Genomic DNA, 24,716 nt, shown 5'->3' with positions numbered 1-24,716 from the left:
TGTTATAGGTATCATGCAGCACTTAAAAGCACTTCCTGTGTGCCAGGCACTGTTGTAAGCTCTTTACAAATACCAAGTAATTTCATTCCTAGAACAATCCCCCGAGGTGGGTGTACCCTCATTTTACAGACAAGCAAACAGGCCCAGAGAGGATGAGGGCTTGTCCAGGCCACAGAGCAGGTTCAGGCCCAGCTTTCCCTCCAACAGAAGGTCCACAGGCAGCAGTGGAGTCCCCCTGGGCTCATTCCTCTTTCCTGCTTCCTAGGGGTCCCGGGTTGGAGGTGGGAAGGGGACCCTGGGGATTTAGGGAGTGGGCACTTTTGTCCTTAAGCTGCAAACCATCTATAGTGCAGTGTGGAGGGCTTGGTAAAACCCTTGCCACCCTTGCCAGGGCGTGGACCCCAGCCTGTGGCCAGTGGGGAAACTGAGGCTCAAAGTTTATAACCCCTACCCTTGGCCACTGCTCCAGAGAGGGGCAGCTGTGAGGTTTGTCTGAGCCCATACCCCCACCTCCCGGCCCATGCCCGCCCCTGGCTGGCACCACGGGGGTGAGGGCCCGGCATGTGTTGGGTCTTTAGTATCCCCCAGTGCTCTGAGTGCTCCTCAGTACCGTCACCAGCACAGTCATGCGGGGCAGGGCCGGGACCTGGGTGCCAGGCACTGTGGCCTTCCCTGCCCGCATCGGCCCGACCTGCGTGTTCTTCCCGCACAGGGAACTTCCAATGGATTGGGCTCCATAGATGACATCGAAACAGGTAATGTTCCTGGTTCGAAAGGCCAGGATGGGGAGGGGGCATGGGGAGGGATCAGCCACTCACCCCCAAGGTCCCTCGGAGGTCAGGCGAGTCGATCCCCTGCCCATCGAAGCTCTGTAGACAGGAGCTCCCAAGGGGCCCCCTGTCCTGGGGACTCCCTGAGGCATGAGAGGGAACAGCAGGATGAGGACCACAGACTCCTTCTCAGGGAAGGGAGAACATCTCTAGCCTGGTGAGGGGGGGTGTTGTCCTACAGCAGGTGGCCATGGTCCCATGGCCTTCACTCCAGGCCTGCCCCCACCCCTGGGAGGCCCCTCATCAAAGTCCTCCTTTTCCCTTCTCTCCCTCAGTAGCTTCCAGGAAGGGTTACATTCTAAGAGTATCCCTTGGAGAGGGCACTGCTCACCCCAGAGGAAGGAGGTAGTGAAGGTAGACACTCAGGCACTGGCCTGCGTGGGCTGCTGCTGTAGGACCGAAGGACCCTCTCCCACCCGGGGCTGCTGCCTTCCTCGACAACTGCCGAGTCTCTGCCAGCGGGGGCAGGCCGATGGGGCAGGCGGGGCCCCTGGCAGGAGCTGGGGAAAGAAGGGAAGGTGCTGGACATGCACCCCAGGCTGGGACACCTCCTCCACTCCCACCAAGCAGCACCCGCCCCCATCCACAGACTGCTACGTGGACCTGCGGGGCTCCCCGGCCCTCCTCCCCTCTACCCCCACGATGCCCCTGTTCCCTCACGTTCTGGACCTGCTGGCCCCCCTGGACAGCAGCAGCAGGGCCCTCCCCAGCGCCGAGAGCCTGGATGACTTCTCAGACGGGGATGTCTTTGGCCCTGAGCTGGACAGCCTCCTGGATTCCCTGGTGAGCCACATTGCCCTCCTGTTCCCCTGAACCCTTCTCCTGCCTGGGCCCTGGTTGTTCTACAAGGGGTAGAAGGAAGGTCGCGTCCCTGTGTCACAGTCGGGAAAACTGAGGCCTCAGGAAAGACTTGCTTGGGATAGAAATGCGGCTGCAGAACGTACACCCAGAGGGCCTACGCTGGGCCCTGGCTCCCCTTGGGGCAGGTTGAGGCCGCGCTGCAGAGTGGGGTGGTAGGTTGGCTGCTTTCTTGAATGCCTGGCTCTGCCCAGGCCTGGCAGTCATGTTCTTCTCTGACCCCTCCTTCTGTCCCTGCCTCACAGTCCCTGGTCCAGGGTGGCCTGCCCGGCAGCGGCGTGCCGAGTGAGCTGCCCCAGCTGATACCTGTGTTCCCCGGCGGGACCCCACTGCTGCCCCCTGTGGTGGGCAGCTCCATCCCCGTCTCCAGCCCACTGCCCCCGGCCTCCTTTGGCCTCGTCATGGACCCCTCCAAGAAGCTGGCCGCCTCTGTGCTAGATGCCCTCGACCCCCCAGGCCCCACACTGGACCCCCTGGACCTGCTGCCGTACGCGGAGACCCGGCTGGATGCCCTCGACAGCTTCGGGTCAACCCGAGGCTCCCTGGACAAGCCCGACTCCTTCATGGGTGAGGCCTGGGTGGCACATTCACCCCTAGCCCCCTTGACAGTTTGCAAAGTGCTGTTGCACTGCTAGTCTCTGAAGAGTGGAGTTGGGATCACAGAAAGCCCAGGCCCTGCCACGCCTTAGCGACCCAGGGCCACGTCTGTGTGTTGCTGAGTCTCTTGTTCAGGATCAAGCAGAGCACAGCAGATAGTTCTGCCCTCCTGACTCCCAGTCTGGTTCTGTCTGCCCAGCCTCCCAGGATTGGGTGGCCAATCTGGAGGGATCCCATGGGATGATCCCACGCTGGGGGCAGGGTGCAAGGCCATGAGCTTCTGCAGCACCACTCTGGGCTGGGAGCCAGGGACCCAGAGAGGAAACAGACCTGTCTGGGTCCTGGTAGGACTGGCCCTCTGCGGTCAGACATAGCCCACGGCATGCAGAGGGAGAGGGCTGAGAGGGATTCACGGGGCTGTGGGGACATGGAGTGGGGGGAGTCACTCAGCCTCATGGCCAAGGGAGACTTCCTGGAGGAGGTGATGGCTGCACGAGGTCTTGAAGGAGAAGTTCATCTGCCCAGGAGTAGGAGCAGCAGCACAAGCCTGGTGCAGTGCAGGGGCTGGCTGGTGACCAGAGCAGTCTGCCAGAGGGAACATGGGTTAGGGATCTTGGTCTCAGAAGACCTGTGAGTGCAGTGGCCATGGGGGTGAAGAGAAGGGGACAGTGTCCGGCCAGCATGGGTAGGAGAGGGTGTACAGCCTGGGGGCTTCTCTGAGTTAGAAACACATACAGGGAGGTCCTAGGGAGGCCCCTCCTGCTCTCAGAGCCAGGGCAGCTGACCCTCTGTGTCTTTTCCCCGCCCAGAGGAGAACAACTCACAGGACCACCGTCCCCCAAGTGGTACTCAGAAACCTGCCCCCTCGGTGAGTCACTTGGCTGGGCCCCATGGCCAGGCCCGCATTCCCTCCTGGGGGTGGAGGGAAAGTGGTTGTGGCCTCCAGAGTGGGGGCTGCGTGGGGTGAGGTGCTGCCTCCACGGCGGGGCACCCTCAGTGGACGGGCCAGAGATAGTCTCTTCCTCGCCCTTCCTCACCAAGCCATGTACTGGGAGAGCACCCTGCCCTTGTCTGGCAGGAGAGCACTTCAGGGCTCAGAGGGTTAAGTTGACTTCCCAGGTTTAGTAACATCCCTGGTTTCCAGACTCAGGTTCTGAGTTTAAAAGAGCATCTGATGAAGAGTTAGGCAGCCTACACTCTGTCTGATCTTGGCCTAGACACTAGCTGTGTGGCCCTGGGGAAATCACCTAACCTCTCTGAGTCTTGCCTTCCTCCCCATCTGCTGATGTCTTAGGAGTTTGAGGGAGGGCATATGAATAGGCTCTAATCAGGGCCACTCCCATTTCTCCGCTTTCACATTGAACTTTCATTCAAGGAGAGGTGCTGGGCTAAGATCACGGTCACCTATATGCCCCCACTAGTCTAGGGGCTTCCCAAGGCTGATCTGGTCCTGATATTCTAGGCTCTCGGACCATGTTACAAGGGGGCTCCCCAGATGGGAAGGTAGAGGAAGAGGGAGGGTCTTGGGCTACGGTTCTGCTCTTGGGCAGAATGGGGGGGTCATAGAGCACCCCCACCTCTGGTGCCCAGGCTGGCCCTGGTGGTCCCAGCCGTCACCCATGCCCATGATGGCCGACCTCCTCCTGTCACAGCCAGAGCCCTCCATGCCCAACACCGCCTTGCTCATCAAGAACCCCTTGGCTGCCACCCACGAGTTCAAACAGGCCTGCCAGCTCTGCTACCCCAAGACAGGTAAAGTTGCACCTGTGGACTCGACCCCTCTGCCCCAGAGAGCTGGCAGTCTCGGGAGCTTGGGCTCCCACGGTAAAAGAACCCTAGCGTATCAGTTGCAGATCAGTGTGGGAAAACAGAAGTCCTTCCAGCGCAGGAAAGGAAAGGGACAGACACTTGCCAGGCCTGCTCCCTGCTGGGCACTGTCTTCATAGTTCTCTCCAGAGATACTGAAATGGTCAGGCTCGCTAGAGTCAGGGTGATAGTAGAAGGTGTGGCGGGGGACAGTTGCCGAGGACGGGCTCCTTGGAGAGTCGTCCGTGATACGGGCCCACTTCCTTCAGGGAGCACAGAGCAGGGAAGGGAGCTGATGGGAGGCCCTGGTGAGGGGAGGTAGGTTTTCAGCTGTCCTGCCAGCCATCCCCTGTTAGTTCTGCTTCCGGAATCACTGCCCTGTCCACCCTGCCCATAGGCCCCAGGGCTGGTGACTACACCTACCGTGAGGGCCTTGAGCACAAGTGCAAGCGGGACATCCTGCTTGGCCGGCTCCGGAGCTCCGAGGACCAGACCTGGAAGCGGATCCGGCCCCGGCCCACCAAGACCAGCTTCGTGGGCTCCTACTACCTGTGCAAAGGTGGGTGGGCTGCAGCAGGGTTGGGTAGTGTAGCCAGGGCCTGGCCCCTCTAACCCATCCCCACTCTGCTCATGTCACAGGTGGACATAGCAGGTGTGGTCCTCACGGCCACAGGCAGCTGAGGAAGCTGGGGCTCAGGGCTCCTGGGGCCCGCCAGGGATGAATTTTGCAACAGAATGAGCGTCTCCTGTCCCGACTAGCCGTGTAGACAGGCGGGAAGCATGCGGGATGTTCCACTGAAGCCAGAGCCCCTGCGGCGGCCTGTGCTTGTGAGCATGAGGGTCAGACGTGCTCGGAGAGCTGGTCCCACCTCAGGGTCCCACAGGGCTGCCGGGAGCATGTGCAGAGAATCCATGTAAGGCATGTAGGACCAGCACATAGTAAGGGCTTGTTAGCTCTTTTTAATTATTCTGTGGTTGTCCTTGTCTTCACTTGTGGCACATGGCAGTTTGGTCGGTATTTGATGGACATTTGTCATGTCCCTCATTCTCTTCCCCATCCAAGCGTCCCGGTCCAGTCTATATGGCAGTACATGAGTAGTCACGAGATTGTCGAGCCCGTTCATGCTCACCATCGCACATCCGCACAACAGCCCTGGGTGGGAAACTGAGGCTGTGAGCATCCTCCCCAGGCCCTGCCTTTATCCCCTGACCCAGCCTGTGGCAGTAGCCCACCCAGGCCTTCTGGACCCACTCATTGTCCTCCCAGCAGCCAGGCTGGCCAGTCCCTGACACTCCAAAGGCCACTTCCTGTGGGCAGTGAGATGAAGTGCAGGCTGCAATGAGGCTACGTGTACCCACATGCGCTTCTCCCCCGCTGCCCTAACCACTCCCCAAATCCATTGACCCTCCCGGCTCTGCCGCACACACTGTGCCTTTGAGCCTGGGCATGCTCTGCTCTGCCTTCCAGCATTGCCTGGATCTCGGGAAGCCCTTCCCTGCAGTTCTCCCCCTGCAGACACTCCTACCCCAACCCAGGATCCAGCTCACTCCTCTGGGTCTGTGGCCCGTTGATCCTTTTGTGCCTAGAGCCTGGCACAGGGATGGGACAGGGCAGACTAGAAAGAGCAGGAAGAGGAGAAAGAAAAACAGGTCCCACCCCCAGGAAGTGGCAGGTCTCCAGATTCTGAGCCTCCCTCCCTGGCCCCAGGAGCTTTGCTTAACACCTCACTTGAGCCCCACAATAATTTGGTGTCCTCCATCTCTGGACAAGGCAGCCGGGGCCCAGGGCGTAACAGGGAATCCCAGCCCACGGCTGTCTGACTCCAAAGTGCATGCTCTCAACAATGCAGTATTATTTTCTTGGTGAATAATAATTTTTTTAAAATTTCTCATTTATCTAGAGGCTTGTATACTTCCACAAAGCTCTTTCTATACTTTTTTTTTTTTTTTGCTTAACCTACAAAAGACATGAGTCTACATGTGGGACAGGCAGGCAGAAGTGATTGCTGTCCTCTGCAGGTGCAGAGCACAGAGGGGGCCTGGCATTTGGGAAGGGCCATCCAGCCCTGCTGAGTCCTGTGGGGAAGGCAGCAGCCACTGCCTCACCTGTGCCAGGGCAGAGCCAAGACCTGCCCAGCTCTTGGAGCCAGAGCCCCACCGGCCGCAGCAGGGGTCATGAGGGTGTTGCAGGCTGCCGGCCCCGCCTGGCAGAACGTGTGTCCTGTTGCCTCTTTGCAGACATGATTAACAAGCAGGACTGTAAGTACGGGGATAACTGCACCTTCGCCTACCATCAGGAGGAGATCGACGTGTGGACCGAGGAGCGGAAGGGCACCCTCAACCGCGACCTGCTCTTCGACCCACTGGGGGGCGTCAAGCGCGGCAGCCTCACCATCGCCAAGCTCCTTAAGGAGCACCAGGGCATCTTCACTTTCCTCTGTGAGGTACCCGCCTGCCCCACCCACCCGCCACCCCCACAGTCCATGGCACAGGCAGGGCCACCATGGAAGGTCAGTGCTGGAGCCTGTGGGCTTTGGAGGCCTGACCTTAGAATCAGTAGGTGCTTGGACTGTCAGGAAGTTAGGATCCATGGGATCCTGTCTTGCTAGTGCCCAGATATTGTCCAGCCAGGCAGAAACTGAGGCCACAAAGAAGAATCGTAACCCTCACACCTGCGCTTTCCTTAACAGTGGGTCGCGGGCCGGGCTGGACAGCAGGTGTTTTCGATGCTCATTCCTATACTCGCGGCAGTGCTGGTAGGCAGGTGCTGTCCTCATTGTACAGATGCTGAAGGTTCGGGGAAGTGAGCATGCCTAAGCCACACAGCTAGCCTGGTGCAGCGCTGAGCTTCAAACCCAGACAGCTGCCACTGGTGGTCCTTACAGCCAGGTCCCCGTGACATGGGCAGACTTGGAGGCTTGTCCAAGGCTGCTCCCGAGTCCCCTGTTTTGGGTATGGTGCATTTGGCACTCCTCAGCCACCTGGAGCAAGGTGTCCATGGACTTGCATTTCACGTCTCCCTCCACACACCTTCCCGTCCAGCTGGGCTGGCTTCAGTGCCCGCTGCACTTCCCCGCGTATGCCCTGGCTTTGCCCTCTCCCCAGAGTGCTCTCCTGTGTTTCTGGGTCTCAGACCTCAGGCTCAGCTCTGATTCTAGCAGCTCCACTAAGCTGTTGCTAACTCCCTCCCAGAGCTGTCACTGAAGACCCTGCCTGGCTCCTGTAGTGAACTTGACCCTTGCCTCCCTACCCAGTCGTAGCATGTTGAGGGCAGGAGCAGCGTCACATGTCTATGGAGCAAGGGCTCTAGATGCGGGCTGCTGGAGGGTTTGGTGCAGCTTAGCCCAGGCCCAATCCACTGCGCAGCCAGCCTGTCCCCTGACTCTTAGAGCAAGCAGACTTGGGCTGACTCCCCCGAAGCAGTTGGTCTAGGAATTTTAATTCACAGCCGGGTGGCAGTCTGTAGTTTACAAAGCACCTGCAGTTCCTTTTTATCTGTTTTTTGACCTTTACAGTGAACCTGTGAGACAAAGCAGGTGTGGTCATCCCTGGTTTGCAGTTGAGAAAACAGGCTCAAAGACAGGGAGTAGCCCCTGTCCCAGGCATCTGGTGTGTGAGATCAGAGAGAGGGAGGAGGTGCCAAGGCCCAGGTCATCTGTGAGCTAGAGCCAGAGGCCCTGGAATTTCCTTCCTCACTCCCCTGACCCAGAGCAGGGCTTGCAGGGACCCAGCAGTCCTTCCCTAGGCGGCCATGCGGGGTCCCAGCCCACCCACTTCCCAGGTGGCCATGCGGAGTCCCAGCCTACCCCCTCCCTGGGCAGATCTGCTTTGACAGTAAACCTCGGATCATCAGCAAAGGCACCAAGGACACTCCGTCTGTCTGCTCCAACCTGGCTGCCAAGCACAGCTTCTACAACAACAAGTGAGTGGGACCCACGGCCTGGGCCGGGAGCTCGGGACTGGTGGAGAGTCTCCCTGGCGCAGCCAGATGTCTGGGGAAAGGCTGGGGCCAAAGGGTAGACCTATGGTGTCAAGGCAAGGGGCCGAATTTGGGACTCAGACCCAGCCTCCACATGGAAAAGATGGGAACCGTATTTACTGAGCATCTACTGTATTCCAAGCTTGGCTTGGGTATTTTAATTAATTATCTCAGCAGTCCCTTGAGGGCAGAGTTATTGCCCCTGTTTTTTTGTACAGAGGAAAAAGCCAAGGCCTGGAAGTAGCTTACTCAGCAGGCAGGTGGGTGCCCAGTCTCTGACTCCTGCCTGGCACCCTCCGCTGTGGTGACACCAGCGTCAGACAGTGAGGGAGGTGCCGGCTCGGGTTTGGCACACCGACCTTTGCTCTGTCTTGCTCCCCTTGCTCCGCCCAAGTGAGGATGATGGAGCCTGGGCCCTAGGGAGGAACAGACCTGGGTCCCATTCCTGGCCCTGCCAATGGCCTCCAGCTGCTCCAGCCCTGGGTTTCCTCATCTATAAAGTCGATGATGATCTGATCTAGGCTGGCAGTGAGGGCAGTTAAGATTCTAGGCCCGGGCAGGTGCTTCGGTTACTGTTCCTCTGGGATCAGGGCTGGCTCTGGATCATCACGCCAGAAACCTGAGGGAAATGCCCCTTTTGCCACCCACGGGCACTGCCTTCTCTTGGCCTCGTAGCAGGGCGGTGGGGCCTGGGGCCCTCCTCTGTTGGCATCTCCATCTTTGAGCCGGCACCAGATCGAATCCTGAGGCAAGGGGCCCAGTAAAGCCGAGCTGGGACCCAGGCCCAGACTGCCTGAGCAGGAGAGCCCTGTCTCTTCCCTCCCACGCCGTCCGTGTTCTGGAGTCAGTTAATGGGTCAGGAAGTGCCCAGGGTGAAGCCTGGTGCTGGGAAGGGTGGCCCTACCAGGAGGGTGGACTGCATTCTGCCCCTGCGCCCTGCCCGCCAGGTGCCTGGTGCACATCGTCCGCTCCACCTCCCTCAAGTACTCCAAGATCCGCCAGTTCCAGGAGCACTTCCAGTTCGACGTGTGCCGCCACGAGGTGCGCTACGGCTGCCTGCGCGAGGACAGCTGCCACTTCGCCCACAGTTTTATCGAGCTCAAAGTCTGGCTGCTGCAGCAGTACTCAGGTGAGGGGCAGGCAGCGGGCTAGGGCAGCACGGGACTGGCCACAGGGTGACAGGCCAGGGCCCTGTGGCCAGCTGGGGGTACTCGAGAGTTCAGGGGAGGGCGGTGCTGAGGGGTAGGTGCTCCAGGGGAGCTGACGTGTCCCGGACATCAGAGACAGGCTCTGCTCTCAGGGAACGTCCAGGCTCGGAAAATCCCGGGCTTCTCCCTGTGCAGGCGCTGCCAGGGGAGCATGGGGGTCGGGGAGGGAGTCGGACCCAGGCTCCCGCCCCGGCTCCTCCGCTTGCTGCCTGGCTGGTCGTGAGCAAGTCCCTTCCCCTCTCTGGGCCTCGCTCTGCTCATCTGCGAAAGGGCGATCCTCATGGCTACCTTGCCGAGCTGTTGTGGAGATGAAAGGTGTTCACGCGCTCGCTCACTCGCTCATCTAACGGGGACCTGCCGAGCACCTTCTCTGTGTCAGGGGACTCAGCCATTAGCTAGTCGAGCCCTTTGCTCTCAGAGAACTCACACTTGTGAGGGGAGGCAAGACAGGCAATGTGCGAGGAGGTAAATAAGTCCCATGTTCCATCTGACCTGGGAAGCACAGTCCCCCCCCGCCTGTGGTAATTTGTTAAATAATTAGCAGCATTTTGTGTGTTGAGGGGGACATATAAAATGTGGTACATCTAGCAATCGGTGTCTTAGAGTCGATGAACATAGTGACATAATTCCAGGCGAGAGCAGGGCTGTGAGGAAAGTGAGAGCGGCGGATAGAGAGGGACTCGGGTGAGATGGCCAGGAGAGGTCTCTGAGCAGGCCACAGCAAGGCTCCACCTAGAAAGCCTGTCCACGGGGCTAGAGCAGCTCAGTGAAGGTGGGTGGGGAGGGTATATGAGGCCCAAGAGGTCAGCAGGGACCCGAGTGTGTACGACTCTCGAGGCCATAAACAGAAATAGTTGGGATTGTTCTAAACATGACGTGCCCTGTCTGGAGGAGGGTTTTGGTGGAGTTGTATGATCTGATTGGTATTTTTCAATGTTGCTCTGGCTGCTGAGTGGAGGATGGAGGGGCGAGGACAGAAGCCAGGAGTCCAGAGAGGGTGGCTTAGGGCAGGGTGGCAGCTGTGGAAATGGGAGAAGTGGTCACATTCTGGGTATATTTTGATGGTGGAGCCAATAAGATTTGTTGATGGACCAGATGGGAAGTGAGACAAAGGACAGCATCAAGGTTGACTCCAAGGTCAAAGTAACTAGAAGAATGGGGCTGCCATGTCCTAAGAAGGAGGACGCTATAGGAGGACAGGCTGGGCTAACATCAGGGCTTAGGGCGGGACGTGGGCAGTCTGTGCCACCTGGTGGACTCAGGTGGAGACGTAGAGCAGGCGCTGGATTGGGGGTCTGGGAGTTCTCAGGAGAGGTCTGGGCTGTCAGTACCGGTGTCAGGGGCAGTGCCTGGCCCAGAGTGAGCTCCGATGAGTCGCTGCCGTGGAGCAGCATCCAGAGGAGGAGGTGGATGGCGAATCCAACGTGGGAAAGGCACTAGGAAGAGTAGAGGAAGCTGGGAGGAGGGCAGGCTTCACGGAAGAGGCGCTGGGCTGCACCTCAAAGGTTGGGCTTTGAGGCAGCAGTCTGAGGCTGGCAGGGATCAGATTGGAAGAGCCACAGGCTGGGGTGTTTGCCCTTCGGGGACTGGCAGTGAGAGCCGTGTACCGTGGTGAGCTGGTGAGCCAGGCCGGGCAGGCACGGAGCCCTGAAACCAGGGGGCTAAAGGCTGCCAAACAGGCGTCGGGTTTGAGGCCCTGCTGGGAAGGCGGGTCAGGAAAGGGTGCTGGGCCACTGGCCCAAGAGACAGGGACACGGGCGAGGCACAGGGCCAGTATCTTTCTACTGCATTTCCCTCTCTTTTTGGCCATATTTAATTCTCTCACTCCCTGAGAGAATTTGTTCCCATTTTGCAGATGATCAAAGTGGTTCCTCTGCACCCCATGTCTTACTATGATGGGGCCTAACTGGAGATGGGGTTCTTCCACGTGGGCCCTGAGTGGCCCTGGCACCTCGAAGCTTCCTGCCTCTCTCCCCGCTGAACCCTTCAGGGACGCCTGTGTCTACCCCGCCCTCCCTAGGCATGACCCATGAAGACATCGTTCAGGAATCCAAGAAGTACTGGCAGCAGATGGAGGCCCATGCAGGCAAGGCCAGCAGCAGCTTGGTAAGGCCCCAGGGTCAGCATCGGGTTGGGGATGGCCCCACAGGAGCTGTCCCGTCCCTTCACTTTGACATACTTTCGCATGTACCAGAGAGCTGTAAGCATAGGATGAAGAATTCATCTGTACCCTTTACTGGATCCCCCAGAAGTTATTTTACCACATTCCGTGCTCACTTTGTGTGTGTGTGTGTGTGTGTGTGTGTGTGTGTGTGTGTGGTGCGTACATACACACATACACATTTATGTACATAAATACCCACTGGTTTTTGTCTCTCTGGACCATTTGCGAGTAAGCTGCAGACACGATGCCCCATTACTCCTGAACACGTCAGTGTGCATGTCCTAAAACGAGGCCGCTCTCACACAGCCGCGGTACGGTTACCAACATCGTGGGGGTCACACCGAGATCATTCTTCAGAGGCCACGAATTGCGTTCTGTTGTGTCTCTTTGGTCTCTTTAATCTAGAACAGTTCTCTGTCTTTCTTTGTCTTCCATGGCATTGACATCTTTGAGGAGCCAGGTGTTTTGTAAAAGACCATCGTCTGGGCTTAGGTGGTGTGTCCTCCTCGGCGCACACGTCGGGAGGCATATCATCTCAGTGTGTCCCGTCACTGCTGACACTTTGATTAAACTTTGGTAACTTGATTAAAAGTTCCTCCACTGCAAATGTTTCTTCGTTGTAAAGTTAGGTCTTTCCCCTTTGTAATTAATAAACATCTCCTGGGAGATACTCTGAGACTATGTGAATACCCTGGTGCTGCTCAGGCTGACACCCACTGATGGCATCCCCTGCTGTCCCTCTGGTTCTTCCCCATGACCCTAAAGACATGAGCCATGGTATTAGTGGCTCTTGCAGATGGAGAAACATCCTCGAAGATTGTTAGCGACTTGCCTGGGGGCACAGTGAGTGGGGCAGATCCCAAGTTCTCTGACACCCTCTCCAGAGCTCTGCTCCCTCCCTACCGCACCATACTGTCACCCATCACCCTGAGCTTCCTCCGCTGTAAAATGGGGATCATAACGCTGCCCCGCCCACCTCCTGGGGTAGGCAGCAGGCTCACAGGAGCTGACCCAGGCTGTCCTGTGCCACCCTGAGGCTCACACCCTCCCCAGCCGGTGGGATCACTGTGACTGTAGATGACAGTGGGGACACTGGACTCAGAGGGTTGGACCCAGGGCCAGGGAGACAGTGAGTGTGAGGGGAGGCCTCTGTGTTGTCCACACATGGGGGATGGCCCTTTCACCCATGCCAGACCCACCCACTGATCAACTTGGGAGGAGGCTGTGCCCCTGACCCCTCATGAGGCCGGCCTGGGTGTGGCAGGGAGCCAGCAAGCAGGGCAGGCTGCCTGGGGCTAGGCATGGGCCAGGCTGGGGCAAGGCTGCCCGCCCCCTCGAGCCTACCCTCCCTCCCTAACCTCCTCGCTCCTGGTCCTCTCCTCTTTCCCTCCCCATCAGTCTCCTGTGCAGTCTTCTCCCCTCACCCCTTTCTGTGGTTTCTTTTTGCTCCTGGCCAGGACCCTGGCAGAGAAGCAGTGAGGGGCTCAGCTGGGACCTTCTAAAGAGAGAACACCGAGCTGGGTGTGATGGCACGTGCCTGTAGTCCCAGCTACTCGGGAGACTGAGGCAGGAGGATCCCATGAGCCCAGGAGTTGGAGGTTGCAGTGAGCTTTGATGACTCCACTGCATTCTAGCCTGGCAACAGAGCAAGATCCTGTCTCAAAAAACGAAAAAAAGAGAGAACACCACCTGGGGATGGTGGTTCATACCTGTAATTCCAGCTACCCAGGAGGCTGAGGTGGGAAGATCACTTGAGTCCAGGAGTTCAAGACCATCCTGGGCAATATAGCAAGACCCCATCTCTGCACTGAGTCTTCGACACCTGCTATCTCTCTGACCACTCCTCCTTTATTCCTGCCCAGTGGTGCTGCCAGGGTCACCCAGGACAGGTTGCAGGCCCAGCTGCCCAAGGGTTCCGTGAGGGGCTTCCTTCTGCTGCCAGGGGCCCCACCCCACCCAAGATGCCACGCTTGGCCTGGCTTGAGAACAGGGCTTCTGTGCCAGGCCTATGGCCCAGATGTGAGGCTTCTTGCTTATTTGCCATTCAGAGGGTGAGGCCAGTGATACTATGTGGCCATGGAGGGGACACCAGGGCAGAAGCTGCCCAGGCCTGGTGCCCGTGGCTCATCTGTGCCATCCCACCAAGGAGCATGAGTGACCATCTCCCACCAGGCCCCTGTCCTCATGCCACTTGCAGATGGGTGGGTTGGTAACCTCTGAGCCTGTTTCTGCTCAGGCAGGTGGGAATGATCTCACCCACTTCCCAGGGCTCTGGCACCCTGAGGTAGGAACTCAGGACTAGGGGCGCTGCTCTACTGAACACCTCTGCGCCCCCTCCCCTTGCCTGTGAGTTGGGAGCAGTGCCTGCCTCTCATGCTGCTTGTGAGGATCGAGGGGAACACCCAGAAATCAACAGCCATGTGGATAAACCTCCTGCCTGCTCCTGTGCAGGCGAGTCCCAGTCCCAAAGGTGTGATTTTACCTTGTTGCTGGGTGCTACCCTGGGGCTGAGCTGGCCCTCGAGGTGTCCAGGGCAGGCCAGGGGTCTGTCAGCAGTGCAGCCCTGGGCTGGCAGTGCTGGAGGCACAGGGGAGTGGGCCACAGCTCTCGTCCTGGTGGAGCTCCCAGGGCAGAAAGCTCACTCCCTCCAGCCTGGAAAAGCAAGGGGTGACTCTGCGCCCAAGGCTCCTGGGAGGACAGGGCATGGCGGGGGGATGGATGGTGCATTCACAGAACAGCAGGTTGGCTGGTGTAGCTGGGTGAGGGGCTTCAAGGTGGCATCTCTCACCCCTTCCCTGTCTCAGGGGTACAGAAAGGGCTGGCCCTCTGCCTGCAAAGCAAAGGCTGGCTCAAAGGACAGGAAAGGAGCATGGTGCATGGGGCCTAAGAGACTAGCGAGACATTGCCCCAGAGGGAGGGGCTGGAGTCCAGGGCTGCCCAGATGTCTGTCCCGCTGCTCAAGGCATCCTCCTCCCTGCCCACCCCGCTGCTGCCCACCTTTTGAATGTCTGCCTGCTCTCTGCAGGCCTAGCACCCAAAACTGGATGAGTCAGTCAACATGCAGCAGTTTTCAGGGACGAGGGGAGCTCCTAGAATGGGCGGCTGTGACTTAGAAGAGCTCCAGGGAAGGCTTCCTGCAGGAGATGGCACTTGAGTTGAGTTCTCGAAGATAGTTTCTAGAATAAGCTAGATGAAGAATGGAGGAAGGGCATTCCAGGCAGAGGGAACAGCATGTGCAAAGGCAGGGAGGTAGCATGCTTTGCCCTAGGAAATACAGTGGTTCCACAGAGCAGGCCTCCAAGGGGGTGGGGTGGGGTGAGGTGGGGGCAGCCAGAGAAGGCCAAAAGAGCACTTAATAAGGAGTCAGGAGTCCCATCCACTAAGAAGCCCGCTGGCAGGACCAGGGAGTGGACCAGCCCATTCCAAGGCTCTGGGCAGCCCCAGCTCTCCCAGAGACCACCCGTGTGACAGACCCCAGGGCCTCAGGCCTGGTGCCTGCAGCTTCACCAACTGCTCTCCCTGTCCCCCTACAGGGTGCCCCACGGACACACGGGCCCAGCACCTTCGATCTGCAGATGAAGTTTGTGTGTGGCCAGTGCTGGAGGAACGGGCAGGTGGTGGAGCCTGACAAGGACCTCAAGTACTGCAGCGCCAAGGCCCGGCACTGGTGAGCCAGGCGCTGGGCGGGGGCGCGGGCAGGATGGGGCCATCTAAGCACCACGGCGTGGAGGCCACACAGCCCTGAGGCTCTGTCCTGACTTCTTCCCAACTGGCTCCTTTCTCTGTCCTGCAGCTGGACCAAGGAGCGGCGGGTCCTTCTGGTGATGTCCAAGGCCAAGAGGAAATGGGTGTCAGTGAGGCCGCTGCCGTCCATTCGCAACTTCCCACAGCAATACGATGTGAGCACAGGGGCGGGATGCAGGGGACTGTGGGGTCCCAGGAGGGCTGCCTGCCAGCCAAGACAGTGACCCGGCCAGCGGGACTCAGCAGGCTCTGCCCACCCTGCCCCACAGCTCTGCATCCACGCGCAGAACGGCCGCAAGTGCCAGTACGTGGGGAACTGCTCTTTCGCACACAGCCCCGAGGAGAGGGACATGTGGACGTTCATGAAGGAGAACAAGAGTGAGTGGGCAGCCGGGGCAGGGCGGGGTCTCAGCCGACGCCTCCTCACTGCTGGACATCTCGATGCACCGTGGGTGCTCTCGGGCCCCCTTTTGCTGCCTGGGCCCCTCTCCATCCACACCAGGCCCCACGGTCAGGCAGCCGATCAGCAGGGCCTGGGGTGCCCATGGCTCCCAAACCAAGCAGGGATCACGGGGCAGGACGAATGGGGAATCCCTCCTCACCAGGCACTCTGTCCCTTCTCCCCTGCCCAGTCCTGGACATGCAGCAGACCTATGACATGTGGCTGAAAAAACACAACCCAGGGAAGCCTGGAGAAGGGACCCCAGTCAGTTCTCGGGAAGGAGAGAAGCAGATCCAGATGCCTACGGACTACGCAGACATCATGGTAACGCCCACCCCTGCGTACCCAAGGGGCTGCCTGGAGGGCCGGTGACCTCGAGCTCAGCCTCCCTGAGGGAGGTGGGCCAGGCAGAGGTGTGGGGAGCAGACACCCACAGTGGCTGTTCCCCAGATGGGCTACCACTGCTGGCTCTGTGGCAAGAACAGCAACAGCAAGAAGCAGTGGCAGCAGCACATTCAGTCTGAGAAGCACAAGGAGAAGGTCTTCACGTCCGACAGCGACGCCAGTGGCTGGGCCTACCGCTTCCCCATGGGCGAGTTCCGACTCTGCGACAGGTGCTCCCCGGGAGGGCAGGGCCTGGCAGGACGTGGGGTGGGCCTGAGGAGATGGGGCCGTGGGCAGCTCTGGCTCCCCTTGGTCTGGAGGTGGTGTGAGGGGGGTCTTGGGTATGAGTATAGCTGTGGGGGTGGGGCAGGAAGGGCCGGTGTTGGAGGGGGGTGCTCAGACCTGCCCAGACCTCTGCTTTGCAGCCCAGGGCAGATCCCAGAGAGGGCCGGGACATCCAGATGTTCCCTGAGTTGGGACGGAAGCTGCCCAGGGAGGGGCTTGTCTTAGGAGAGGTCAGGTGGCCAGCCCAAGGTCCCAGCCCCGGGTGGGAAGGGCACAGAGCTGGGGCAGTGAGCCTCCTGCCGCCCACAGGCTCCAGAAGGGCAAAGCCTGCCCAGACGGGGACAAGTGCCGCTGCGCCCACGGACAGGAGGAGCTCAATGAGTGGCTGGACCGGCGCGAGGTGCTGAAGCAGAAGCTGGCCAAGGCTCGCAAGGACATGCTGCTGTGCCCTCGGGATGACGACTTTGGCAAATACAACTTCCTGCTGCAGGAGGACGGGGACACTGCTGGTGCCACCCCAGAAGCCCCTGTTGCTGCTGCCACCACTGGGGAATAGGGCCAGGTCTTGGCTGTGGGTGAAGTCCTGGGGTCGGGGTTGGGTGGGGACAGAGGGCCTGATAGAAGGGCCAGGGCAGGCCAGCTGGGGGTGGGGGCCGCCCTCCTCAGGCAGCCCCCAGCCCCCTGGGGCCCCGGCCATCCTCTCCGCCCCCGTGCCCCAGGTGTGCATACCCAAGTGCACGTGCTGCAGTCCCAAGGGTCCCAGGGTCCCTGTCCTGCTGAAACCTGGGCAGACCCTCCCCCACCCCCATGGCTCTCCTGGTTGGGGAGGGAGGGGCCTGGTGACCCTCCAGCTTCAGCCTACAGCTTTAACTTATGTCTGCTCCTAAAGGGGCCCAAAGCTCAGGGCTGGGGAGCCTGGAGTCCCCATTTGAATCTGTAGCAGGAGGGTCCTTCTCCCTGCCCCCTCCCAAGCCCCCACCCCTGGGGGACAGATCGGGACACAGCAGAGGGCAGGAGGCCCCGATTAGCTTTAAAATGCAGTCCCAGGATGGAGCTGGGGACACTGTACTGGTCACTTGCCCCCTGGGGCCTCAGTTTCCCCTCTGGTTAGAAGGGTGGGAGGAGCTGGGCTAGACGATCTCTGGCGAAACTAAGGAGTCTGGGGCCTGTTGATGATGCCGCCACCCGAGCCCTGCTGCCTCATGGGCCAGAGAATGTAGATTGCAGATCCTCAGAGCCTCTAGACGTGACTCAACACAGACCCCATTTTGCAGATAGGAAGACTGAGGCTTAGAAAGGAGATGTGATCTGCCCAGGTCCCAGCACGAAGCCGAGCTGGGATGAAAACAGTGGTCAGAGGCTCAGGGCCAGTTGTTGGGTGGAGCCTCTGGGCCCCTCAGTGGGGATGTGACAGTCAGCGCGCAGCTGCGGTCCCAGGCAGGCTGCCGAGGGGCTGGGGAGGGAGGCCCAGAGGAGGGCTGGTCATGTCAGCACCCATGGAGGGACAGTCCCCTCCTGGGGTGGTTGTGGGGAGTATAGCAGCAGAGGGTACTTGCCTCGCCGGCCCCGGGAGAGGTGGCAAAGGGCAGGGCACCGGGAGCTCAGGTTCCGAGGTATAGCGGGTGGGCGAGTGGGGGGCCTAGGAGATGTGGAAAAAAGGGGGCTCAACCTTGGACACCATAGGCCACTTCAGGATGGGACCTGGCTCCTCTTTCTTGGACACCCAGCACGATCCTCTCCCCTAAACCCAGACATACAGTTACGACCATCTGTCCCAGCCCCTCCCTGGTCCCCAGCCCTGCCAGCTGCCTGGGACCCCAGCTGACCCTCAGCCCCTGCCCCCAGCCACCAAGGCCTCTCCCATCCCTTCGTCTGACGTGTCTGTGTGCACCCCCTCCTCTCCATCCCACCCCCCATGGGCAGACACAGCCTCCCCTGGCTCCCCAGACATTCCAGAATGCCCCACACCGTTGGCACAAGGAGTGAGGCAGCCCCGGAAGGAAGCAGGGCCCAAGGCTGAGGGGTGAGATGGAGAGAAGGGTCGGCCCCATCCTTCTCCCCGATCAAGGATCGACAAGGATTGACAGTGCGCGCTGACAGCCCCTGGGGCTATAGAGAACCCGTCCCTCTTCCGCCACTGCCCGACCTTTCCTGGCATGCACCCTCCCTCTTCCCCGCCCCCGCCCCCAGCAGGCCAGCACTGCAGAGTCTGGGTGCTGGTGGCATGGCTGGAGAGGAGGAGAGAGCACACCCCAAGTGGGGGCCGTGGTTGTGGCCGTGAGTGTCGACGATACTTGTTTTCCCTGATCTGTGGTGTTGCAGTCTGTTGTCACCAGCCTTGTTTTTAGTGTGTATATATGTCGCCCCCGTGATGCATATATACACAGGTATTAAATATATCGCTCTATATAATATTATATATGTGTGTGGTATCCAAGGAATCACTTCTAATGAAGGCTAAAGATTAAGAATTTGGCTAGAAAATGCAGCCATCCTTGCGTGATTTGGAGGGTTTTAGGGGTCATTGGGCTACTTGTGAAGGAGAGAGGGACTCGAGCTGTGGTTCAGAGGTGATGTGGGCCCAGCTCTGCCTGGTAGCTCCCCAGACCACCCAGTCTAGTGGGGAGAGCACGGAGCGCTCAGGGAAAGAAGGTGATTTGTATTTGTCTCCCCTCAAAGGAAAAGTGTTAGAGTCTAGAGTTTTCATCTTCAGCCTGTTATCTTGTCCAGGGGCCTTTGGGACCTGGGGCTCCCTGGCCTGGCCAGAGCTGGACCCCCATAGGGCAGGGCAGGGAATTGGGGGGGGCAGAATGCACTTTTGACGACCCCTCCAGGGCCCTTAGCTGAGAGGCTGAGAGCATCGAATCAGGACTGTGCAGGCCCCTAGCAAGGCAGGGACAAGACGGCATGGCGAGTGGGGTGGGGGTGGAGTGGAGAAGGATGCTGCATTTCTCAGCTGGGCAGTAATCAATTTAATGGTCCTTTTAAAATGTCTGTGTATTAAAAATTTAAGAATACCACACTTTAATATTAAATATTCATAAGGTCTAGTATCTTGATAATAATGTAGATGTTTTAATAACAATTTTTGTCCTTCTTAAAATAAAATTGAAAGAAACTTGCTTCTTTTAGCCTTTGTTCTAGAAAATAAACTTGTGCACTTTGACCTCTGTCCCTGAGGTGTCACTCCTGTTCTCCCTGCTTGGCACTTGCAGCCCAGTGCCTGGGCTGCTTTGTACTCATGGGACAGAGCTGGCTGGTGCTGGCTCTGCCCTGGGTGGACATTCCGAGGGGTGAGGAGCAGGACTGTGTCCCTGTGTACACACAAACCCAGCTGACCCCGGCTCAGGCAGCACCTCGGCTGGCAGGGACAAGCTGTGCTGTGCACAAGTGTCCCCAGCAAATACCCTTTGCTGGCTCTTCAGCCTTTCTGCTCACAGCCTTTCGTGGTCCAGCGGTGCCCACACCTGCCCTGTTCTCACCAGTGAGTGCCAGCTGGGTCTTGGAGGCCTGCCTCTGTGCCCTTTCTGGATGTAGCTCTTCCAGGAAGGTGAGGGCCGTGCCTTTGAATATGATCCCAACTGCAGCCCTGACTCCTCTGGGCCCAAAGGAGACCAAAGTCACACGGGCCCAGTTTCCTCATCTTTAAAAGGAGAGGTTGTATTAGAGCTGGAGTTCTCAATCAGGGACACCTGTACCTGCTGGGGTGGAAGGTACATTTTCAAATCTCTTGGATGGTACATAGTTGCAGGTGATGAAGGGGAGTCCTGTGGGGACGGGCTGCATGAGCAAGCTCTGATCAGGTGGCTTTAAACTGCAGCATAAAGTGGCCCCAGGAACAGAGGTTCAGGGCCTGAGAAATGCCTAAAGATGGAGTCATTTGGGCCAGGTATACAGTGGGTGCTCTAATGCTTGACAAATGATGGGATGAGGGACAGAAGCAGCCAACTTTATGGGGCACCTTGTTTGCACAGGTGTGGTACAGATAGTGTGTCTATTCTCCACAACAGCCCTACAAGTTTGCTGTCCACATTGGGGTCATATACAACCGGTGAAAAGTCAAGAGTAGGGATGGGGATGTGTTCGGTGACATTGAGGACACCAGTGGACCTCAGACCTTCCATGTTTCATAGCCCAGAGAGGTTCAGTGAGGGTTCCAAGAACTCTCAGGAAGGAGGCGGGAAAAAGACCAAGAACCACTGGGAAGTGGGTGTTAGCAAAGGTCCCCTCAGCTCTGCCATTCGGGGGTTCTCAGCACCCCTGGCCACGCTGGGAAAAACCAAAGTGGCGTGGCAAGGTCAAGTTCGCAGAAGAAAAACGCAGACGCCCCCTCAGACTGGAGAGAGCATGGGCTCGCACCAGGACCTTCCTTGAGCTCAGAGAATTAAAGACAGTAAGACAAGCAGGACTTCAGTGACCCCAGTGAACTAAATTGGTAAATTCTCCTCTGATCCTTGTTTGGTAAGCATGACCTGACTACCCACAGGGTAGATGGGGATACGAGATGACTGAAGAAACTGATTTCCTTTGAGTCCACAGTCTGCCAGGGGAGACCGACCTGACAGAAGACTGTAGGATGATGGGGTGGGCACAGGGGTGGGAAACACTCAGGGTGCCAGGGAAGGCCCCTCGTCCAGGCTGGGGAGCCTGGGAGGGCTTCCTGAGGAGGTGAAACTGGAATTGAGGCTTCAAAAATGTTTTTTAATCATTGTAATCAGTGTGCATCTACTGTTTTGCATCTTGCTTTTTCTCTTAATTGTATTTCACACATGCAGTTCCATGTACCGGGGTAACCTTCATAGTCAGGGGCTGACATTCGTCCTATCAGTGGGTCAGAGCTGACACAGGTCCATTTCTGGGCTTCGGCTCTGCATGTGGAGGCCTCGGTGCCCACGACCAACACAGTACACCAGCTGCCTCCACTCTGGGGAAGCTGCTTCCAAGGATAGCCCTGGGGCAAGTGGATGCCTGTCAGGGACCTGCAGGCGGAGGGGTGAGGGGCATCTTGGCACCTCTAGAGAAGGCCTTGAGGGCTCTGCCAAAAAACGGCATCCACATATGCCCCCACCAGGGGAGCCCTTTGCAGCCTCCAGGGAAATACCTGCAGGCACTCAGGAAGGGCAGCCTATGCCACTGGCCCCACCTGGTTGATGATCAGTAAGTTTGTCTCAACCTCTTCTGACATCTTCATTTTGGGCCTGGAAGTGAATTATGCACTGGTCAGGGAGAGGGCAAGGCTCTGTGCAAGTTCGTGGTCCAGTCCTCCCTCGATCTGGGCCTCTCAGCTGAACGAGGCCCTAGATGTTCTTGGGGGCCTTTTCTACTCTGATCCCAGCCTCTTGTCTGGGATCACAGCTTCCCTGTGAAGAGACGTAGCTATGGGCACATGAAGGGCACCTGGTTCCTAGTGATACAACTGATGAAAAGCCAAGGGCAGGGGTGGGGATGGGTTCAGTGGCATCGAGGACACCAATGGACCTCAGACCTTCTGCAGTGCACATCAGACCCTGAGCTGTGAAACCCAAGAAGTGCAGGCAAACTCAGCATGCCTGTCCTGTGGCCCCTCCAGAGGTCTCTGGGTATGTCCCTGGCCTTCCCTTCTTACCTCTGTCCTCTCCAGCCACCTGGCCCTGCAACCCACTGATGTGCTCCCTGTCTGACCAGAGGTGATACCGCCAGCTGGACACCCTGAGCACACAGTGAGGGGTGCCAAGGTGGACTTTCAGGAGTGTGAAAATTCTCTAAGGATAGAGAGTTGCCTGGCCAGGTATGATATTTAACTTTGAATTCCTTACAGGGTTTCGCCTGGTGCCAGGTATGTGGTAAGTGCTCATTCGTGGCCTTAGAGGCTTAGGACACGTACATTAAAAGGAGTCTGCAGAGAGCTCACAGGAATCAGTCTCCAAGAATGAAATGTCATGCAGCAGGTGTTTCTGAGACACACAGGGTACTTCCTGTTGCCTCTGAAGTCATGCTCTGCGGGCACCTGGCCACTCCACCTTTGCGATAAGCCAGTCTTGCACTCGAGAGGAGTCTTAGGCCAAGGAATAGTTAATGCACCAGCCCAGCCTGAGTGAGCCCTGCCTGCAAATCACAGGTCAACTCAGGGCAGCTGCATACGGGCCCAGCCTCACTCCCACCCGCAGGCTCGCAGAGGCAGAGGGCACCGACCAGGGTTCTGGCTGGGAACAGAGCAGTAAGGAGGCCTCCCCTTCGTAGTCACAAAATACTCTCAACTGATCAAAACATACAACTCTTCAAAAATGTACTTAAAAATTTCATATATATATATATGCTCACTTTTGCAAAAAGAGACATTGGAATGAAAATAAGAAACTGATTAAATGTGTAATGGGGAGGAGGAACAGGACAGAAATGACATTTCTCAAGTATACCTTACCAGAGGTTTTGAGCTTTGGGCCATGTACTATTTTTTGGTTTCCTTTATTTTTTTTTTTTTTTTTGAGACAGGGTCTTGCTCTGTCACCAGGCTGGAGTGCCATGGTGTCATGGTGTCAGCCTAGCTCATAGCAACCTCAAACTCCTGGGCTCAAGCAATCCTCCTGCCTCAACCTCCTGAGTAGTTGGGACTACAGGCACATGCCACCATGCCTGTCTAATTTTTTCTATTTTTAGTACAGACGGGGTCTTGCTCAGGTTGGTCTCGAACTCCTGAGTTCAAGTGATCCTCCCACCTCGGCCTCCCAGAGTGCTAGGATTATAGGTATGAGCCACCGCGCCTGGTCTATACTATTTTTTGGATTCAAAAATTAAGATTAATTTTTTTATTTCAAAGTATTATGGGGTACAAATAGTCTTGGTATTTTGGTTACATAAATCGCTTTTATAATGCTTGAGTCATGGTTATAAGAGTACCCGTCACCCAGATATTGTTCATTGTACCCATTAGGTAGGTTTTCGCCCATCCCCTCCTCCCCCTTTCTAAAATTAATTTTTAATTAATTTGGGAAAAGAACATAATTTGGGATGGTTACTAGGGAAGAAAGGAGGGTAATTAGAGGATAAGCTGGGGGTTGCTGGGAAGGGGAGAAGCCAGAAGGGGTTCCTGGAGTATTTTTGATTCTGTGCAAAATGAAATTTTGGAAAACAGCAAAGGACTGCGTAGAAATCAGCTACAGTGCAGAAAACCAAATGCTTATTGCATCCAACCTGCACCTTCAGAGCTGTAGAATTAGAGCTGAAAGGAACCTTAGAGCAGAGGTCCCCAAACTACGGTGAGTTGTATAATTATTTCAATATATATTACAATGTAATAATAATAGAAATAAAGCACACGATAAATGTAATGCGCTTGAATCATCCCGAACCGTGCCACCCCCTCCAGCTCCAGTCCGTGGAAAAATTGTCTTCCATGAAAACGGTCCCTGGTGCTAAAAAGGTTGGGGACTGCTGCCTTAAAGGTTACTGCATTGAGTAGTTTTGGAATTGAGACCCAGAATCACTGCCTCACTTATTCAAGATCCCACATCAATGCATGGCAGAATCAAGAACCTGACATCCCCTGGCCAGGTCTGGCTTTGCTCTCATGTTGGCCTTAGGTAGATAGTGACATGCAGAATCTTGGCATCACCCACAACACTCAAGTAGCCTGAGGACCACAGAGGCCAGACAGTGTGCTGGTGGGAGGTCAAGGAAGGGGACTAGCAAACAACCAGTTGCCACTTGGAGAGCTGGGACATCAGGACAAACCTGAGCCAGGCCTGCTGAGTGCCCCCTTTCGGTGGCACCTGCCTCTTCTCTCCCTCCCCACTGGAAGACCAAAGAACCTCAGGCAGCAGGTTTTATCATTTCTCTTTGGGAAACAGACTTCGGGCTCTGCAGATGGTGTAACGCCCCAGTTAGGTATGCCACATGCAACTAGTGTGCCTTGTAGGGTACATGTGCATGGCACATACACATCAGCATGAAAACATGCCACAACCCCTCAAGGCTCACAAGCTCGCTTGTGAGGGTATGATGCCCACTGGTGTCCCCGTATGTATGTACCAACACAGAGTATTTTTTGTGCTGACCTGCCTGGGACGCTGGTGTGGCCTGTCATTCTTTCTTCCCGGGGCCTCAGGTCCCAGCCCTGATGGTTTCCATGGCGCACCCTGTTCCCTGCTGTGCCTGGGGCTCCAGCGCTCCGCTGCCCCTGTATGCCAGGGCATGCTTGCTGTGGGTGTGGAGCTCACCGTTCTCACCTGGCAGCCCTGGTTATGGCTCCCAGCCTGGGGAAGAACTTCCCTTCCCAAAGTTAGATAACAGGCCGAGTTCTCTGTCAGAGGATTGGCGCAGTGGCTCCACGTGCTGCAGCTGGCACAGGGCCAGGACCGCCCTGCCAAGCAGCGGGAAGGGAAGGCCTGGCTGCAGCCTGAGCTGGCGGAGCTGGCAGGTGGCCGAGCTGGGGGTGGACGGG

At 57.5% G+C, this 24,716-nt stretch overlaps 1 protein-coding gene across 2 annotated transcripts in view; it reads left to right on the top strand.

Moving 5' to 3' along the window:
* Positions 1-19,420, top strand: part of ZC3H7B (zinc finger CCCH-type containing 7B) — a 55,038-nt gene extending 35,618 nt beyond the window's left edge. For both annotated transcript variants that reach the window (XM_012638110.1, XM_012638111.1), the window contains exons 8-23: positions 713-755; positions 1,420-1,613; positions 1,934-2,255; positions 3,095-3,153; positions 3,938-4,037; positions 4,489-4,650; positions 6,330-6,535; positions 7,913-8,013; positions 9,018-9,199; positions 11,299-11,384; positions 14,976-15,109; positions 15,236-15,341; positions 15,456-15,564; positions 15,819-15,952; positions 16,079-16,242; positions 16,607-19,420. In XM_012638110.1, coding sequence (XP_012493564.1) covers positions 713-755; positions 1,420-1,613; positions 1,934-2,255; positions 3,095-3,153; positions 3,938-4,037; positions 4,489-4,650; positions 6,330-6,535; positions 7,913-8,013; positions 9,018-9,199; positions 11,299-11,384; positions 14,976-15,109; positions 15,236-15,341; positions 15,456-15,564; positions 15,819-15,952; positions 16,079-16,242; positions 16,607-16,853 — 2,349 coding nt within the window. In that variant the 3' untranslated portion in view covers positions 16,854-19,420. The remainder of the gene's footprint in view (positions 1-712; positions 756-1,419; positions 1,614-1,933; positions 2,256-3,094; positions 3,154-3,937; positions 4,038-4,488; positions 4,651-6,329; positions 6,536-7,912; positions 8,014-9,017; positions 9,200-11,298; positions 11,385-14,975; positions 15,110-15,235; positions 15,342-15,455; positions 15,565-15,818; positions 15,953-16,078; positions 16,243-16,606) is intronic.
* The last annotated feature ends 5,296 nt before the right edge of the window (positions 19,421-24,716 follow it).

Source organism: Propithecus coquereli, unplaced genomic scaffold, assembly GCF_000956105.1.
Source record: "Propithecus coquereli isolate 6110/MARCELLA unplaced genomic scaffold, Pcoq_1.0 Scaffold126, whole genome shotgun sequence".
Lineage (NCBI taxonomy): Eukaryota > Metazoa > Chordata > Mammalia > Primates > Indriidae > Propithecus > Propithecus coquereli.
The sequence above is the reverse complement of the archived record's forward strand: the minus strand, read 5'-3'. Positions and strand labels throughout refer to the sequence as shown.